General features: G+C 37.0%; 1 protein-coding gene across 8 annotated transcripts in view; it reads left to right on the forward strand.

The window, feature by feature from the left end:
* RAPGEF6 (Rap guanine nucleotide exchange factor 6) overlaps positions 1–20,709 on the forward strand; it is a 228,159-nt gene that overhangs the window by 90,516 nt on the left and 116,934 nt on the right. For all 8 annotated transcript variants that reach the window (XM_066343384.1, XM_066343389.1, XM_066343387.1 and 5 more), the window contains one exon: positions 19,719–19,850. In XM_066343384.1, coding sequence (XP_066199481.1) covers positions 19,719–19,850 — 132 coding nt within the window. The remainder of the gene's footprint in view (positions 1–19,718; positions 19,851–20,709) is intronic.

Genomic DNA, 20,709 nt, shown 5'->3' on the forward strand with positions numbered 1-20,709 from the left:
TAATTTAGAGTGGTCCTGAAAGTTATAACTTTCAGAACAGCTATTTGATAAAAAGGAAGTTTTGCAAGCAGAAAGCTCTGAATTAGTAGTGTTAAAAATACATATGTAACACCTGAGAACCAGGCTACCTTATGTATTTGCAATGCAAGAGTATCTTATCAAAGCTAATTATTTTCCCTTGGGAGGACAATACTGTGTTAAATTTGAATAATATTAGGAAATATGGCTTTTAAAATAAAGCTGTGAGTCAGTGCATAGGATTAAAATGAATTTTTAAAACTGAAATAGGTGCTTAAGCCAATTTTTTTTCTTACAGAATTTAGCTTGCTGGAATGTCTCACAGAAGGGTGTGTGTGTGTGTGTGTGTGTGTGTGTGTGTGTTAATAAATTGCCCTTTGGGCTACATCTGCAGATACAGTAGCCAATTGATCTAATGCAGTTTCTGAAGGCTTTCTATACAGGTGATGTCATCCTTTTAGCTTTATTCTCCTCCCACTCTCTTTCCTTCTTATTAGATATTTCATCTTACTGCAGAGCATAGAATCAATAGGAGTTTCTCCTTAGGGAGCTGCTGTGAAACCAGCAAGGACAGTAGGAATTAAGACACTAACATACAGTCTTCTTTAGCAGAAGATGTAGTGGGTTTTTTTGTACCATATTATAAATTTTCAACCAGGAAGCCAGACTTACATTACTGTTTTAACAGTGCATTAGAACAAGAAGCTGTACTGCAGAGCTGTGAATAGGGCACATAAGAAGAGACAATTTTTAATTTTGGAGATTCTCAGGCACGCTACAGGACAAACCTGTTAGAGCATATATCCTCTAACTACCATTTGCTCAACGGTTGATTTTATTCTTTTTTAACCTCTAGTGGTTAAGATATAAAAGAAGAAACTTTCATCTGAAGGATACAGTATTCTGGTTTGCTTCTGAAGCAGAAGAATTACTGCAGTGCTTGCTCTACAGAATGAAATAAGTTGAAGAAAAGACAAAGCTGTAATACAGAGAGGAAAGGTTTCTCAGAATCCAGCAACCCGGATTTGGTGCATGTTGCCTTATTTGCTGTTGATACATTATTATCTGTTGTGTTACCACTGCATGTGTGTGTGCCAGGTGCCTGAGGAAGCATGTGTATGTCTGTATGTTCAGAGCCAGAAATATAAAGGTCTTGATTTACTATTATTTGCTTGTTGAAAGTGAACATTTTGATGAAAACTGTTGCAGTTTTTAGAACAATTCTATAAGCTATTGAAAGCTCCTGATTTCAGTTTGAAAGGGATTTGGAGAAGCTGCCTTTATACTTAGATATAATACTACAAATGGTGTATGATTTGTAAAAAGAAACTTAACAGAATTTTGTCAACATATTCATCAGTGTGGCTCTGGTTTGAAAAGGAAACTACCCTTTCCAGCCTAGGAAATGGCTTTTCTTGTTCGCTGTTATGCCAATTGTCTTCAACCATGGGCCTCCAAAGTAAGTAATTGTTGCTGTTTTCTTTGAGATTGATATAATCTAGTTATTAAATTTAAGTTCTATTTTGAATTGTGAGCTTTCTTGTGCTTTTATTTTCTTAACTTTAAAAACAAGAACTACAGTGCAATCAAAAAAGCTCAATCTCATGGCCATTTTGTTTTTCAATTAAAGGAATCTCTAAAATATTTTAATATGCCTCTAAGAAGATTTGAAAAACACTTACATAATAATCTCTAGACTTAAAATGCAATACTTCTAAAGTGTTCTGTCTTAAGACTGAATTATCATTTGGTTATGGCTATTGCTGTCCTTTTCTGACATCATACTATTTAATGTACTCTTGAATGTATTGTATTGCCTCATTTCCTTAAATGGTTGATGTATTGAGCTATATTTATATTATACATATATCACTGATATGGTGTTATCAAATAAATTATTGTATTATTTTATGAAAACTGGGTAATTAAGCAGTGAAATAATGAGAAAATACTCATGAAAAATAATTTCATGAAAATATTTTAATAATATTCTTAAGTATTTTTAGAATAGTAAGTGAACAGTTACTATCTTGAGATCATTGAAGATCATATATTATACTTGTTATTTTAAAACAAACATTAACTCAGAAAACAAAATGCTACACAACAGCATATGCTAGGTTTTAGGAAAAATACATTGTAATTCAATAAATTATATTGTTCTTAGTGGCACCTTATGTAGATCTGAATTTAATTCCACTCAGGTTTTTTTCCTATTACATACATTTTTAAAACAGAAAAGTATGAATTTTTAGTTTTGTTTTATAAAACTAAATCTTTTAGTAAGCACTATAATTATAACATTGTGTTAAGATTTCTTAATCTGTTGAATAGAGACAGGCGCAATAGAGGCATTTCTTAGCTTGATCTGAAATCATGCCTTTGTTTAAAGGTTGTCCTATTGATCGTGACTAAGGGAGAAATACTGTGAAAACATCATGGTGTACTGTTTTATCTGAAGGATAGCTCTTTGTATATCTTTCTTAAAAGCAGCTTTTAAAAGGACATTTAAATTCACTGCCCAGTTGGCAAACAGCTGATTCGAATATAAAGAGATGGAAAGAAGCCTAAGTACACACTTCATTTATGCTATTATCTGGTAAGACATGGGTGGCATCTTTAGTACAAATGCCACCTGTAGGGCCCACACATCGCTGATGCTTGGTAGTGGCACTAAGGTTTAAAATGACATTTAGAAGGGAAATGGATGAGACCAGCGAAAGAAAATTAAGAACTAGATATAGGGGGTGGGGTTTTTTTGTTTGTTTTTACAATAGCAACAAATAATAGCCCTTGGGAACACTGGTAACCCACTTTTGATTTAAGATTTAACAAGTATAGGACATCCAAAGAGGAATTTTTTTTTTTTTTTTTGTATTTTTCTGAAGCTGGAAACGGGGAGAGACAGTCAGACAGACTCCCGCATGCGCCCGACCGGGATCCACCCTGCACGCCCACCAGGGGTGAGGCTCTGCCCACCAGGGGGCGATGCTCTGCCCCTCCGGGTCGTCACTCTATTGCTACCAGAGCCACTCTAGCGCCTAGGGCAGAGGCCAAGGAGCCATCCCCAGCGCCTGGGTCATCTTTGCTCCAATGGAGCCTTGGCTGCGGGAGGGGAAGAGAGAGACAGAGAGGAAGGAGAGGGGGTAGGGGTGGAGAAGCAGATGGGCGCTTCTCTGTGCCCTGGCCGGGAATTGAACCCGGGACCCCTGCATGCCAGGCCGACGCTCTACCACTGAGCCAACCGGCCAGGGCCCAAAAAGGATTTTAAAGATCAGATTCTAAGGTTTCATTAAATGTCAGCAAATATATCTGGGCAGGATTCTATGACTGCTACTTTGCCATGTAAGATAAGTATAATATTTATAATAGAGTGTGTGTCTTCTTCCCTCTCCTCCATCTCTCATGTTAACGATTGATTAATGGAATTTCAATTGGATTGTGAGTAAACACATTCAACTTGTGATTAATATTTTATGCTTGCTACTTTGGTTTTCCAATACATTTTACTGGTTTTATTTATTAATTCATGTATTTTTCCCATGCAACTACTCGGCTTTCATTATATCTGAACTCATTTATTTTGTTCATAAAAATAAGTGCTTCTAGGAGCTTAAGTCTGGAACTTAAGTCCTTGTATGTTCAAAATGCTTTACTTTACATTATATTAATTCTTAAAATAATTGTTTCTTTGTATATTAAATAACCACTCTAAAGTCCTTTCCCTTTAGCACTTTGAAAAGTTAATGCACTGTCTTCTGGCATTCCACGTTGGTGATGAAAAGTCTGGTCTCCTTATAAGTCTTGTTCCTTTGCTAGTTACCTGTTTTTCTTCTCATTAGTGATTACTTGTATTTTGCTTTATGTTTTTTATCCTTGACGCCATGAAGTTTTATGGTTGCTTATCTAAACTTGTTTTGTTTCCTCTTCTTGGCACTTGGAAGTCTCAAGGTGAAGCTTTGCATTTGTATTCAGATGTGGGAAATTTGTATTTTTTGAAAACTGCAACTGTTTTTCTTTTATCACTTCAGATCTTAGAAGTCTGGATCTGTCCATAACATTTCTAAACTTTTGTTCCATCTTTTGTTCCCACTCTGCATTTCAGTTTGATCTTTGGGCTCACTAACTCAGTTCTCTAATTGGGACCAATTGCTATTCTATTTACCTTTAAATCTTTATTATTTAATCATTGTGTCTTTCATTTCTGAAATCTGACACATTTTCACAATTACTCTTGGTTAAGAACTTTTTTATACTATGGATACTAGTCTTTTTCTCATTGTCTTATTAAACTCTTCAAGTTTAAATTCTCTTAGTTGTGTGTTTTGGAGTTTTCTTGCAAGCGGTTGACTTTTCTTGAGAGATTCTTAGCTGAGAGCTCACTTTCCTGGTCTACATATTTAATGTTGCTTTCCTGAAGTGACTGTTCACTGAGTGAAGGAGGCGTTACGGTTCTGGCTTCTATTTTCCTACTTTAGGTGCTCCTACAGGCACTGGTCTAAAAAGTGTGCAGTCTCACTTTTACACACACCTAAATCTACAGGTAATTTCTTGGCCTTTATCTTACTTTAACTGCCTATAGTGTTTGACACAGCAGATGACTCCCTTCTCCTTGGCAGACTTTCTTCAGAGTGCAAGTCAAGGTCTTCACTATGACCTTGTGTGGTCTCTCCTCCTCCCTTTATCTTCTACTATACTTCTCCTATTCACTCTGGTTTCCTTGCTTGTCCTCAAATTGGTCAGGCACTCTCTTTTCTCAATAACTTTTATAGGTGCTTTTAATAAACTCACTGTTAAGTGCAAATATTGATTAAAAAGCTTCTCTGTGGTTTTAAAAAAGTTAAAATGGGGAGAAATATGTCTTAGGATTTAAAAACTCAAATACATATTGAGTTATTGAACAATATCTCCCAACCATCATCTTTAGTAAAAGTAATGAGTTAAGAGTGCATGTTTCTGCCTGACCAGGTGGTGGCACAGTGGATAGTTGACCTGGGATGCTGAGGACCCAGTTTCGAAACCCTGAGATTGCAGGTTTGAGTGCTGGTTGCCGGTTTGAGCAGAGGATCATAAACATGACCCTGTGATTGCTGGTTTGAAGCACAAGGTTGCTGGCTTGAGCTAGGGGTCACTGGCTCGGCTGGAGCCCCAGGTCAAGGCACATACGTGAAGCAATCAGTGAACAACTAAAGTACCACAACTATGAGTTGATGCTTCTCATCTCTCCCTTCCTGCCTCTCTCTTTCTCTGGGGAAAGAAGTGAAAGAGTGCCTGTTTCTTCTGTATTTTCACATGCCTCAAGCACAGTGCTGGTGTATAACCAAGGCTGCTTTGATTACATATATAATAGCTATTTTCTCTAGGGCTTTTGAAAAATTTTAGACTGTCTCCATAAAAGAAGCTCCAGACTGCTTTTGGTTTTAGAATATATTTTTTGTGCTCACACTCTCTTCTTCACATGCCCCTCTCCAATTTTTGAGAGAGAAGGAGATAGAGAGAGGGAGATAGAGAGAGAGGAGAGAGAAAAGGATGGGGGAGGAGGAGCAGGAATTATCAACTCATAGTAGTTACTTCTTGACTGGGCAAGCCCTGGGTTTTGAACTGATGAAGACCTCAGCATTCCAAGTCAGCACTTTATCCACTGCACCACCACAGGTCAGGGTATTTCTTTTTTTCTCTTTCTTTTATTCTTTTTTCTTTCTTTTTTTTTTTTGTTTTTTGTTTTTTGTTTGTTTTTTTACAAAGACAGAGAGAGAGTCAGAGAAGTGGATAGATAGGGACAGACAGACAAGAACGGAGAGAGATGAGAAGCATCATCAGTTTTTCGTTGCAACACCTTAGTTGTTCATTGATTGCTGTCTCATATGTGCCTTGACCGTGGGGCTGCAGCAGACCGAGTAACCCCTTGCTCAAGCCAGCGAGTGACCTTGGGTTTAAGCTGGTGAGCTTTACCCAAACCAGATGAGCCCGTGCTCAAGCTGGCGACCTTGAGGTCTCGAACCTGGGTCCTCCGCATCCCAGTCCGACACTCTATCCACTGTGCCACTGCCTGATCAGGCAGTTGTTTTTTCTGTCTCTGCCTCTGTCTCTTTGTCTCTCTGTCCTCTGACACTTCTATGACATCACTATTTAGTGGTAGAGCTCCTTTAGTTTCATAAGGCTTCCTTCTTGTTTCTTGACTAGTGTTTCTTATCTCCCACATACATAATTTTCTTTCATTTCATCTTATATGCCTCCAGAGTGATCTTCTTTAAAACCAAATCTCTTCCATTTATTTTCTTGCTTAAAACTCTCTGATAGCTTTCTTTCTCATACAGGAAATCTAAGCACCCAAGAATACTGCATCCAGCCCTTCATCTCCTATATCTTACAAAAATTCCTGCCTGAGTTGTACTGGTCTGCTCACTGTTTCTTCAGTGAATCATGATTATTCAGGTCTCTGGCTTAATACTGTTCAACAGAAGTATAATGTGAACCACATATGTAATTTTAAACCTTCTGGTAACCACATTTAAAGAAAAAATTTAAGGTGAAATTAATGTAATATATTTAATAGGTTTTTTAAACATGTAATAAAAATGTAATGATTAATAAATTATTTTTTAACTAAATCCAATTTGCATTTTACACTTACAGCATATCTCAATTTGACTAACTACGCTTCAGGGACTCAGTAGGCACCATGTGACTAGGGCTACTATATTAGGCAACGCAGCTCTGGGTCTTTGTCAGTACTAGTCAGTATGTTTAGTCTAAATCATCATCCTTGGGACTCATCTCAAATATCATTCTCCTTATTCTATCCCCAGTGAGAATGAGGTCTGAGCTGCATTTGTTTTTTAGTATTTTAACTATCCTTTTTAATCTCCTAAACTCTGTGATGTTTTATTATTGCATTTATGACTAGTATTCATGTTCAGTAAATGGGAAATTAGACCAGAAAGCTTGTTAGGAATTTATATTTACAGTTGAGTAGAGTTCTGAAATGTCTTCTATGAGTAGTATACAAGAAGTTACAGGCCTTGGCTGGGTAGCTCAGTTGGGTTAGAAGAGTATCATCCCACTACTCCAAGGTTGCAGGTTTAATCCCTGGTCAGGGCCTATACAAGAATCAACCAATGAATAATGCATAAACAAGTGGAAGAACAAATACAGTAAATGTCTTGCACCCTTCTCTCCCTCCCTTCCCCCCCTCTCTAAAATTAATTTTAAAAAAGAATTCACAGAATTTGTGATATGCATAAGAATAATCTTTATTCCTTGGTCTTTTAAATAAGGTTAATGGAGAAGAGATTTCTGGACAGGTTCAGTTCTTCTGTTATCAGGTAGCTATACTTTAGTTTTAGTTTTTATTTTTCAGGTTTTTTTGGTAACTGTGCTTTAAAAAACAAGTTGTAATACAGTTTGAAATTTAACAGTAGATCTTTGAGGAATGCTGTTCTGTTGGGAAATTGTGCAATTTTTTAAACATTGTTTTTAATGTTAATAGTAAATACTACTTTTTACTTACAGAGCCGTTTGAATGCTCTTCTCTTAAATGAAATGATGCTGGGTATGGTTGTAAGAGGCAAAAAGTTTCTGATAGTTAAGTCTTTTATTAAAGAATACATTTCCCTACATTCATTGTTGTGGCAGGTTATTCTTGAAGACTGAATCTTGAACGTTTGTATATATATAGTAATACCACTCTTATGTATACACACGTCTGCATTTGTGACAATCTAGATTCAAATAGTTCTCTGCCACCGCCCCCAAAAAATTAATTTACCCTATGACTATTTCTTGGATAGATGCATGGGCTTTTGCATCATTTCTTATTTCTTTTTTTTACTTTCTTTTTTAGGGAGAGACAGACAAGAAGGGAGAGAGATGAGAAGCATCAACTCATAGTTGTGTTATGTTAGTTCTTCATTGATTGCTTTCCTATGCATTTCTTGATGGGGGGGTAGGGGGAGGGGTCCAGCTGAGCCAGTGACCTTGGTTTCAAGCCAGTGACCTTTGGGCTCAAGCCAGCAACCATGGGAGAGACTTCACACTCAAGCTGGCAAGCCAGTGCTCAAGCTGGATGAGCCTACAATGAAATCAGCAACCTCAGGCTTCCAAACCTGGGACATCAGAGTCCCAGCTCGACGCTCTATACACTGCACTACCACTGGTCAGGCCTAAAGCATTATTTCTTACATGGTAAAGATGTTAATAAGAATATTGTAGAAAAATAAGAATATTGGGAAATGTTTGGAGAGTGCTGTGGGAAACAGGTTTCTTTATTGTGGGAGTGGACTTTTTTTTTTTAAATAATTTTATTTTTTTAATGGGGCGACATCAATAAATCAGGATACACATATTCAAAGATAACAAGTATAGGTTATCTTGTCATTCAATTATGTTGCATACCCATCACCCAAAGTCAGATTGTCCTCTGTCACCTTCTAGTTTTCTTTCTGCCCCTCCCCGTTTCCCTCTCCCTCTCCCCTCTCCCCTCTCCCCCCCCATAACCACCACACTCTTATCAGTGTCCCTTAGTTTCACTTTTATGTCCCACCTACATATGGAATAATGCAGTTCCTAGTTTTTTCTGATTTCCTTATTTCACTTCGTATAATGTTATCAAGATCCCACCATTTTGCTGTAAATGATCCAATGTCATCATTTCTTATGGCTGAGTAGTATTCCATAGTGTATATGTGCCACATCTTCTTTATCCAGTCATCTATTGACGGGCTTTTTGGTTGTTTCCATGTCCTGGCCACTGTGAACAATGCTGCAATGAACATGGGGCTACATGTGTCTTGACCTATCAATGTTTCTGAGTTTTGGGGGTATATACCCAGTAGAGGGATTGCTGGGTCATAAGGTAGTTCTATTTTCAGTTTTTTGAGGAACCACCATACTTTCTTCCATAATGGTTGTACTACTTTACATTCCCACCAACAGTATATGAGGGTTCCTTTTTCTCCACAGCCTCTCCAACATTTGCTATTACCTGTCTTGTTAATAATAGCTAATCTAACAGGTGTGAGGTGGTATCCCATTGCAGTTTTGATTTGCATCTCTCTAATAACTAATGAAGATGAGCATCTTCTCATATATCTGTTGGCCATTTGTATTTCTTCCTGGGAGAAGTGTCTGTTCATGTCCTCTTCCCATTTTTTTTATTGGATTGTTTGTTTGTTTGTTGTTGAGTTTTATGAGTTCTTTGTATATTTTGGATATTAGGCCCTTATCTGAGCTGCTGTTTGAAAATATCATTTCCCATTTAGTTGGCTGTCTGTTTATTTTGTTACCAGTTTCTCCTGTTGAGCAAAAACTTCTTATTCTGATGTAGTCCCATTCATTAATTTTTGCCTTCACTTCTCTTGCCTTTGGAGTCAAATTCATAAAATGCTCTTTAAAACCCAGGTCCATGAGTTTAGTACCTATGTCTTCTTCTATGTACTTAATTGTATCAGGTCTTATGTTTCGATCTTTGATCCATTTTGAGTTAATTTTAGTATAGGGGAACAAACTGTAGTCCAGTTTCATTCTTTTGCATGTGACTTTCCAGTTTTCCCAGCACCATTTATTGAAGAGGCTTTCTTTTCTCCATTGTGTGTTGTTGGCCCCTTTATCAAAAATTATTTGACTATATATATGTGGTTTTATTTCTGGGTTTTCTATTCTGTTCCATTGGTCTGAGTGTCTATTTTTCTGTCAATACCATGCTGTTTTGATTGTCGTGGCCCTATAATAGATTTTGAAGTCAGGTATTGTAATGCCCCCAGCTTCATTCTTTTTCTTTAGGATTGCTTTGTCTATTTGGGGTTTTTTATAGTTCCATATAAATCTGATGATTTTTTGCTCTATTTCTTTAAAAAATGTCATTGGAATTTTGATGGGAATTGCATTAAATTTGTATATTGCTTTGGGTAATATGGCCATCTTGATTATATTTATTCTTCCTAGCCAAGAACAAGGTATATTCTTCCATCTCATTATATCTTTTTCGATTTCCCTTAACAATGGTTTATAGTTTTCATTATATAAGTCCTTCACATTCTTTGTTATGTTTGTTCCTAAGTATTTTATTTTTTTTGTTGCAATCGTGAAGGGGATTGATTATTCTTTTCAGTTCGTTCTCAATTGTTTCATTGTTGGCATATAGAAAGGCTATTGACTTCTGTATGTTAATTTTGAATCCTGCGACCTTACTGCATTGGCTTATTGTTTCTAGTAGTCTTTTTGTGGATTCTTTGGGGTTTTCGATGTACAGGATCATATCATCTGCAAAAAGTGATACCTTTACTTCTTCTTTTCCGATATGGATGCCTTTCATTTCTTTGTGTTGTCTGATTGCTCTGGCTAGAACCTCTAATACCACATTAAATAAGAGTGGAGAGAGTGGACAATCCTGTCTTGTTCCTGATTTAAGGGGGAAAGCCTTCAGTTGAGTGCCATTTAATATGATGTTAGCTGATGGTTTATCATATATGGCCTTTATCATGTTGAGATATTTTCCTTCTATACCCATTTTGTTGAGAGTCTTAAACAAAAAATTGTGTTGTATTTTATCGAAAGCCTTTTCTGTGTCTATTGATAAGATCATGTGGTTTTTGTTCTTTGTTTTGTTGATATGGTGTATTATGTTAACCGTTTTACATATGTTGAACCATCCTTGAGATTCTGGGATGAATTCCACTTGATAATGATGAATTATTTTTTTTAATATGTTGTTGTATTCGATTTGCTAGTATTTTGTTTAGTATTTTAGCATCTGTATTCATTAGAGATATTGGTCTGTAGTTTTCTTTTTTTGTGCCATCCTTGCCTGGTTTTGGTATGAGGGTTATGTTGGCCTCATAAAATGTGTTTGGAAGTATTGCTTCTTCTTCAATTTTTTGGAAGACTTTGAGTAGAATAGGAACCAAGTCTTCTTTGAATGTTTGATAAAATTCGCTGGTATAGCCGTCAGGGCCTGGACTTTTATTTTTGGGGAGGTTTTTAATGTTTTTTTCTATTTCTTCTCTACTAATAGGTCTGTTTAGGCTTTCTGCTTCTTCTTGACTCAGTCTAGGAAGGTTGTATTGTTCTAGGAATTTATCCATTTCTTCTAGGTTGTTGAATTTAGTGGCATAAAGTTTTTCATAGTATTCTACAATAATTCTTTGTATATCTACGGTGTCCGTGGTGATCTCTCCTCTTTCATTTTTGATTTTATTTATTTGAGTCCTGTGCCTTTTTTCCTTGGTGAGTCTTGCCAAGGGTTTGTCAATTTTGTTGATCTTTTCAAAGAACCAGCTCCTTGTTTTATTGATTTTTTCTATAGTTTTTCTGTTCTCTATTTCATTTATTTCTGCTCTGATTTTTATTATCTCCTTTCTTCGGCTGGTTTTGGGTTGTTTTTGTTCTTCTTTTTCTAGTTCCTTAAGGTGTGAAGTTAAGTGGTTTATTTCGACTCTCTCTTGTTTGTTCATATAGGCCTGAAGTGATATGAACTTTCCTCTTATTACTTCTTTTGCTGCATCCCAGTGATTCTGATATGTTGTATTTTCATTTTCATTTGTCTGTATATATCTTTTGATCTCTGCGCTTATTTCTTCTTTGACCCATTCATTTTTTAGAAGTATGTTGTTTAGTTTCCACATTTTTGTGGGTTTTTCCCCCTCTTTTTTGCAGTTGAATTCTAGTTTCAAGGCTTTATGATCAGAAAATATGCTTGGTACAATTTCAATTTTTCTAAATTTACTGATATTGTCTTTGTGGCCCAACATATGTTCAATTCTTGAGAATGTTCCATGTACACTAGAGAAAAATGTATACTCTGTCGCTTTGGGATGAAGTGTCTTGTAGATGTCTATCATATCCAGGTGTTCTAGTATTTCGTTTAAGGCCACTATATCTTTATTGATTCTCTGTTTGGATGACCGATCTAGAGCTGTCAGTGGTGTACTGAGGTCTCCAAGTATGATTGTATTTTTGTTAGTTTTTGTTTTAAGGTCAATAAGTAGCTGTCTTATATATTTTGGTGCTCCTTGGTTTGGTGCATATATATTAAGGATTGTTATGTCTTCTTGATTCAACTTCCCCTTAATCATTATGAAATGACCATTTTTGTCTCTGAGTACTTTTTCTGTCTTGTAGTCAGCATTATTAGATATGAGTATTGCTACACCTGCTTTTTTTTGGGTGTTGTTTGCTTGGAGTATTGTTTTCCAGCCTTTCACTTTGAATTTGTTTTTATCCTTGTTGCTTAGATGTGTTTCTTGTAGGCTGCATATAGTTGGATTTTCTTTTTAAATCCATTCTGCTACTCTATGTCTTTTTATTGGTAAGTTTAATCCATTTACATTTAGTGTAATTATTGACACTTGTGGGTTCCCTACTGCCATTTTATAAATTGCTTTCTGTTAGTTTTGTATCTTGTTTGATTCTTCTCTTTTGTTTTTCTATCATTTGTTTTTGTTTGTTTGTGTTCCATACTTCTTTCCTCTGTTGCTACCTTTTTTAAGTCAAGTGTTTTTGTGGTGGTTTTTTCAAGGGTGGTTTCCATTAAGTAATGAAAAGGGTACCTACCATATTCATTGTAGTACCCTATCTTATGAGTATTTCTGCACTTCATCGTCCTTTGCTACTGTTAATTTCCATCCTCCCCCCCTTTTTTTCCTTTGTTGTCACAGTTTAAGTTTGGTTTTATTGTGTTCTTGGTGGAGCTGTTACTTGTGGTGGTGTTTTCTTTTGTTCTTTGAATCTGGTTGGAAAACCCCCTTTAGTATTTCCTGGAGTGGGGGCTTTCTGCTGATAAATTCTCTCATCTTTTCTGTATTTGTGAATGTTTTTATATCTCCTTTGTACTTGAAGGATAGCTTTGATGGATATAGTATTCTTGGCTGAAAGTTCCTCTCTTTCAGGGCTTTAAATATTGGGGTCCATTCTCTTCTAGCTTGTAGAGTTTCTGCTGAGAAATCTGATGATAATCTAATAGGCCTTCCTTTATATGTTGTACTCTTCTTTTCCCTGGCTGCCTTGAGAATTTTTTCTTTGTCATTGGTTTGTGTCATCTTTATTATGATGTGCCTTGGAGTGGGTTTGTTGGGGTTAAGAAAACTTGGTGTTCTGTTTGCTTCTTGAATTTGAGGTTTTAGTTCTTTCCACAGGCTTGGGAAGTTCTCGTCTATTATTTGTTTGAGTATATTCTCCATTCCGTTTTCTTTCTCTTCTCCCTCTGATATACCTATTATTCTTATGTTATTCTTTCTGATGGAGTCAGACAATTCCTGTAGGGCTTTCTCGTTTTTTATTATTTTTGAGTCTCTTTCTTCTTCTCTCTGTTGTGCCTCAAGTTGTTTGTCTTCTATTTCACTAATCCTATCTTCTATCTGGGCTGTTCTGTTAGCTAAGCTTGTTACCTCATTTTTCAGCTCGTGAATTGAGTTTTTCATTTCTGTTTGATTTGTTTTTATAGTTTCAATTTCCTTGGTAATATATTCTTTGTGTTCATTGAGTTGTTTTCTGATCTCCCTAAATTGCCTTTCTGTGTTTTCTTGTATATCTCTGAGTATTATTAAGATTTCTATTTTAAATTCTCTGTCATTTAGCTCCAAGGCTTCCAATATGTTAAGTCTTTTCTCCATAGATTTTTCCACATCTATTTGTGTTACCTCTCTTTCTTTTGTATCCATAATATTCGATTTCCCCTTTCTTATTGGCATCTGAGAGTGGTCTTGTTGATAGCACACAGGCGCACTCCCTCCGCGGCTTGAATGAACGTTTCTTTGGTAGTTAGCTTCCTCCACACCCTCGTCTCTCAGATTCAAGTGATAACAGTCCTTTTGCTTTCAGTTTGTGTGGAACTCTGGAATGCTCCGAGGATAAATTTTTCTGTTTCTAGTTGATAAATTTGTTGTGATTGTGGGGAGATCTGTTGGACGCGCTGCTCACGGCGCCATTTCCCTGACGTCACTCCAGGAAATCGTATGATTGTATTTTTGTCAGTTTTTGTTTTAAGATCAATAAGTAGCTGTCTTATATATTTTGGTGCTCCTTGGTTTGGTCCATATATATTAAGAATTGTTATGTCTTCTTGATTCAGTGTCCCCTTAGCCATTATGAAATGGCCATTTTTGTCTCTGAGTACTTTTCCTGTCTTGTAGTCAGCATTATCCGATATGAGTATTGCTACACCTGCTTTTTTTTGGATGTTATTTGCTTGGAGTATTGTTTTCCAGCCTTTCACTTTGAATTTGTTTTTATCCTTGTTACTTAGATGAGTTTCCTCTAGGCAGCATACAGTTGGATTTTCTTTTTTAATCCATTCTGCTACTCTGTGCCTTTTTATTGGTGAGTTCAATCCGTTTACATTTAGTGTAATTATTGACACTTGTGAGTTCCCTTTTACCATTTTATAGATTGCTTTCTGTTAGTTTTGTGTCTTGTTTGATCCTTCTCTTTCGTTTTTCTATCTTTTGTTTTTATTTGGTTGTATTCCATACATCTTTCCTCTGTTGCTATCCCTTTTATCTCATGTGCTTCTGTGGTGGTTTTTTCAATGGTGGTTAATTTTGAGTAATGAAAAGGGTCCCCACCCTATTCATGGTAGCGAACTATTTTGTGAGTACTTTTGCACTCCATCGTCCTTTGCTACTGTTAATCTCCATCTTCTCCCCCCCCCCCTTTCTTTTTGTTGTTGTCACAGTTTAAATTTGGTTTTATTGTGTTCTTCTTGGAGCTTTTACTTGTGGCTCTGTTTTTTTTTGTTCTTTGTATCTGATTGGAGAACCCCCTTTAGTAATTCCTGGAGTGGGGGTTTTCTGATGATAAATTCCCTCATCTTTTCTGTATCTGTGAATGTTTTTATTTCTCCTTCATATTTGAAGGATAGCTTTGATGGGTATAGTATTCGTGGCTGAAAGTTCCTCTCTTTCAGGACTTTAAATATTGGGGTCCACTCTCTTCTAGCTTGTAGAGTTTCTGCTGAGAAATCTGATGATAATCTAATGGGCCTTCCTTTATATGTTGTACTCTTCTTTTCCCTGGCTGCCTTGAGAATTTTTTCTTTGCTGTTGGTTTGTGTCAATTTCATTATGATATGCCTTGGAGTAGGTTTGTTGGGGTTAAGAAAACTCGGAGTTCTATTTGCTTCTTGAACTTGAGGCTTTAGTTCTTTCCACAGGCTTGGGAAGTTCTCATCTATTATTTGTTTGAGTATGTTCTCCATTCCATTTTCTCTCTCTTCTCCCTCTGATATACCTATTATTCTTATGTTATTATTTTTGGTGGAGTCAGATAATTCTTGTAGGGCTATCTCATTTTTTTTAATTTTTGAGTCTCTTTCTTCTTCTCTCTGTTGTGTCTCAAGTTGCTTGTCTTCTATTTCACTAATCCTCTCTTCTATCTGACCTGTTCTATTAGCTAAGCTTGTTACTTCGTTTTTCAGCTCATGAATTGAGTTTTTCATCTCTGTTTGATTTGTTTTTATAGTTTCAATTTCCTTGGACATATATTCTTTGTGTTCATTGAGTTGTTTTCTGAGCTCCCTAAATTGCCTTTCTTTGTTTTCTTGTATATCTCGGAGGATTTTTAGGATTTCTATCTTGAATTCTCTGTCATTTAGCTCCAAGGTTTCCAATATATTAAATTTTTTCTCCATAGATTTTTCCTCATCTAGCTGTGTTACCTCTCTTTCTTTTGTATCCATGATATTTGATTTTCTCTTCCTTAATGGCATCTGAGGGTGGTTTTGTTGATAGTATTAATGAGATTTAATAAAGAATAAAAAGTTTAAAAAAATAATAAAAAAAATTAAAAATCGAAGAGTTGTTTTTTTTTTAAAAAAAATTAATAATGAAATAAAGAAAAATAAAATAAAAATTTTAAAAAAAGGAAATTATTCCCCCCTCCTTTTTTCCTCTCTTCTCCTCTCCCCTCTTTCTTGAGAAAATCTTGTGGTGAACTGTGAATTATAACAAACAATGCCTGTGATGGAGGGCCTGAATTGGGGAAAAGTAATAAAGGGGCAAAAAAAAAAAAAAAAAAAAAGGTGGTATGGACCCACAAAAAGCAAATAAGGAAAAAATTTGGGTCAAGAATAAAATGATTTGCTTTTATGTGTTGGTTTTCTAAGAGTTATGATGAGAGGAATAAGAGGAAAACAGAAAAATGGGGGGACAAATTAAAAAATTACTATTGTATTTAGTGGAACAAGAACTAGATAAAATGGAGAGCCAGGGATGGGAGCACTGCTAGTGAGTTAAAAAGGTGAAGTAAAAACCCCCCAAAATGCCACAAACATAAGTTTGAGTCCCAGATAAGATAATTTGTTTGTTATTGAGGTTTGAATGAGAGGAGATGTAAAGGAGAAAGGAAGAAACTAATATAGAGGGAGAAAAGAAAGAGAGAGAGAAAAAAAGAGGAAACCACTAAAAGAAGAAAAAAGAAAGGAGAGAGAGAGAGAGAGAGTTAAGGGTTTTGGAGTGCAACCCTCATAGAAAAAAAGAGGAGAGAAAAGATAATGGGAGATGTAACACTTATGGGTAGTGTAGTTCAAGGAGAGGAGAGAGTAAGACCGGCAGAGAGTTAATCAGTCAAATTGGAGGAGGAAAAAAAGTATCAAGAATGAAGATAAGAGAAACAAACGAACAAATATAATAAAATGGGATAGGTTATAAAGTCTGCAGATTATTCTTGATTTTGAGAAGTTATCTTCTTGCTTTTTCTTTTCTCTCCCTCTTCCTGGTCGGTGACTCTGTACCCCGGGTTCTGCCCCTTTGGCTCGCTCAGGTAGAGGTTTGCAGTTGATAAGTCTCTATGGCAATGTCATGTATTGTGCTTTAGTCTCGTTGGCAGTCAAGGCTCATTAGCATTTATAGGCTCTGACAGTGAGAGAGTCCGTGTTCCTGGAGCCTTTCTCCTAGTCTTTCCTTCCTCAATTAGTAGCCTGATAATCCAACTATGGGGTTGCTGCTGCCTCTGCCTGGATAGTAAGAGGCTCAAAGAGCTGGCAACTCCCCACTCTATTTCCACTCAGCACAGGGCTCTGGGTAAGGCTCAGTCAGTCAGAGCTGCTAGCATAATCAGGCAGGGTTTCCGCCCACTCAAAGACCTCTGGCTCTGCCACCCTGTCCGGTAACACAGGCGGGCGCCCACTTCCGGGGCGCTTGGAGGAAATTCTCACTCACTGTCTGCACGCGCAGACCAGGATATCCGGCCAGCTGTCTCACGCTCTGAGTGAAACCCCCAACCACATGGAAAAGTTGCAGCGTTGGAATTGTCTCTCCCTCCGTCCCCGTGTGCGGCTTTTGCAGGGCGCTGGGGCAGTCCGAGATTCTGCTTTGGCGCACACAAAGGCCCCTGACTCTGCCCCTTTGTGCGATAACACGGGCGCGCACTGCCGAGGCACTCGGAGGAATCTCTCACTCCCTATCTGCGCGCAGACCAGGGTATGAGGCCGGCCGCGTTTCCCTCTGAGTGAAACCCCCACCAGCACGGAAAATTTCCACCGTTGGAATTAGTTCTCGCTCCCTCCCGTGCGCGGCTTTCCCAGGGCGCTGGGGCTGCCCAGAGATTCTGCTTTCGGCCCACAGAAAGGCCTCTGATTCTGCCTCTCTGTGGGGTAACACGGGCACCCACTCCTGGGGCTTAGGAAGAAATCTCTCGCCCACTAACTGCGCACCGACCAGGAGATTGAGTAAAATGGCTGCCCCGCTTGCCTTTCTTTGTTTGGGTTTGGCGCGAGTGTTAGCTTGTACTGCCCGGGTTGCCACAGGATCAGTTTTTCCTCGGCTTGGATCTCCGTGCCACAGCCTGTTCGGCCGTTTGTGCCGCGGCCTGGATCTATTCACCCCCTTTGCCCTCCTCCGTTTCTATATTCACAGTTACCAGAGAAAGCCACCCTGTTTAGGTTAGTGAGGAAGGCGGAGCATTTCTTACTCCCTATTTCCTTCGGGGTTTGGTTATATATTTCACCAATTTTTCACTCGACCATACCTTTGGGTGTATTGCGAAGCATCTGGAGGTTCCAAGTATAGGTTTTTCTGTTTCTGGTTGAAGATCTTGTTGAGTTTTGGGGGAGATTTATCGTTATCGCTTCCTACTCCGCCATTACTCTGACGTCATCTCAGAATTACAAAATTTTAACATCTCCAGTGTCTGGCCACTTTTAAAAACGATAGGCAATTTTTCTCACTAGCATGTATATATATTGGTTTCAGTTTTGGAAAAATTTCAAATTATTTATAGAAATAATAGAGGAGTGTTTTTTCCACATGAAAATAAAATGTTTCAGCTAAATTTTGCAGAAAAGCAAAACTCATTTTGGGCCACCAGCCCCAAATTTTCATATTTGGCACATATAGTGAGCACCGAAACATTTGCTATGTGATCACCATCATTATTTCCATTAGATAAAGAGGTTAAGGGGATTCCTGTGTGAAGATCTGAGTTTTCTTAAAGTAGAAAGCAGATGATAGATGCTTGTAAATCTGTGTCCACTCGCCGCTTTTACACTAAGCTGCTTGAAGGTAAGACCCATCCATCTGTTTTCATCATTATGTTGCCAGCAGTTCCTGGGAAAAGGAGTTAGTAGAGTACTGGAATCACATTTATGAGTTAGCGGAGTATTGGAACCACATTGATCTGAGCTCAAATTTCAGTTCCACTAGTTACATGAGTGGTAGATCTGGGACAAGTTGCAAATCCTGGTGCCTCAGTTCCTCATCAGTTAAGTAGGGAGAATAGTAATACCTGCCTTTTAGGGTCTAGTGAAGATGAAGACTGCACAGTATTTTATAAGTGTCATTTCCAAGCCAATTTGCAGACTTGTTCTTCTGGCTTTGGGTTCACGGTGGTACTTTTATGGATGACCTTCTACTCCTTGGTCTCATCTCTAGGAATCTGGGTGTATTGAACGTCTCCATCTGACAACCACAACCAAACATCTGACATTTTAAAACTATTTTCATCTCTGCCTTTCCATCTATTCATTCCTAAATGGCATTTTTTTTCTTTGTATCTAAACAATAAAAATGAAGTGGGAGGAATTTTTTTTAATATTGTAACCAGTTATAGTTATTGTAAGCACTTATAGTTAGCTCATTGATTTTTCTTCTGCCTTTTTAAATACACACAATAAAGCTATAAAATGACCTCTGAGTATGGTATTAGCTATTCCACAGGTTTTGATATAAAGCATTTTAATTTTCTATTTAAATATTTTCTGACTTCCAAGTGTGACTTCATTTAGCCATGGACTATTTAGAGGTCTGCTTTATAATTTCCCAGTACATAATAATTTTCTGGTTGTCTTCTATGACTTATTTCGTCCTTATTTGCACTATTATCATAGGCCTATTGTACTTTAATCCAAAATATTGCTGTTTTCTGGTACTAGCAAACATTGAGTATTGGTGTGTGTGCACACAAATGTGTATAACAACATTCTTACTCTTTACAGTGAAAACAGGTGATATTTGAGGGGATCAAATTTTTCCTCTGAAACACTTTTCCTAATAGGTAATCTTTCATGAAAACTGTTCAGTGGGCTTCCACTGTAGGCTTGCCTAATAGTGAGAGGTTATCATTTCCTAAGATTTTTTGCTAAGAATGGAGAATTTAGGTTAGAAATGAATATACATGAAACAAAAATTTGTTGCAGAAGTTAAATTATGTCAAGATCTCTTACAAAGATGAACTTTGATATTTAGAATATCTAAAGCATTTTTGTTCTTCAGCTTCCAGCCGATCTTACGAAGATGCACATCACAGACAACTCTCATCCACAGGTGACTCACGTGTCTTCTAGTCATTCCGGTTGTAGCATCGCTAGTGACTCTGGAAGCAGCAGTTTATCTGATATCTACCAGGTAATACCGTAGGGGTTTATGTGTTGTATATATATGGCTTTTTTTATTCTCCAGGTATCCTGTGCTTGTGCCTTAGGCAGTCACATGACTTTTAAGTAGGGTTTGAAATTCAGGCATAAGGTTTTGGGAAAACGTGCTGTATTTACTCTTTCAAGTATTCAGTCCTTAGTAAAAAGTTGACCTGTCTTTTGAGGGTGATTAAATATGGTCCAACAATGTATGGACACAGTATTCTTTTTATTTTCTTCAGGTGAACCCATGTAGTGCTTGCTATGGTAAAAACTAGTTATTGAAACAACTGAACTTAAACTTTTAAAATGCTGATATTTGTTATGACTATATGTCTCCTATAAGTCAAGTCATGAAGAAAATTAAAGTTGCTTTTGTAATGTAAAGGCTCTATTAAATTTTCTAGTAGCCACATTAAAAAGATAAAAAGAAATAGGTAAAATTCATTTTAATAATATATTTTATTTAGTAGACTATATTTAAATATTATAATTTCAACATGTAATCAGTATTTTAAAATTATGAGTCGGTTACTTTATTTTTTATACTGTCTTTAATAGCGAGCTTATTATAAATTTAACAGCAACATCTCAGTACAGACTAGCCATATTTCAAGTGCCCAACAGCCACATGTGGTTAGTAGCTATTGTATAGTACTGATCAAATTAAATAGAATCATTGTTGTCTGAGGGAAACATTTTAGACTGTGCTTTGACTGAGTTACCCAGATTCAGATGTTTTAGGAAAATCAGTATTCCTCTGTTAAGAGAAGTTTGTAGGCAGATGCAGGTTGGAAAAAGCCTCTGTATTTGGTTTCTGCATGGGTTTTCTCCACAAAAGTCATTGCTAT

The sequence above is a fragment of the Saccopteryx leptura genome, chromosome 6 (genome assembly GCF_036850995.1).
Source record: "Saccopteryx leptura isolate mSacLep1 chromosome 6, mSacLep1_pri_phased_curated, whole genome shotgun sequence".
Lineage (NCBI taxonomy): Eukaryota > Metazoa > Chordata > Mammalia > Chiroptera > Emballonuridae > Saccopteryx > Saccopteryx leptura.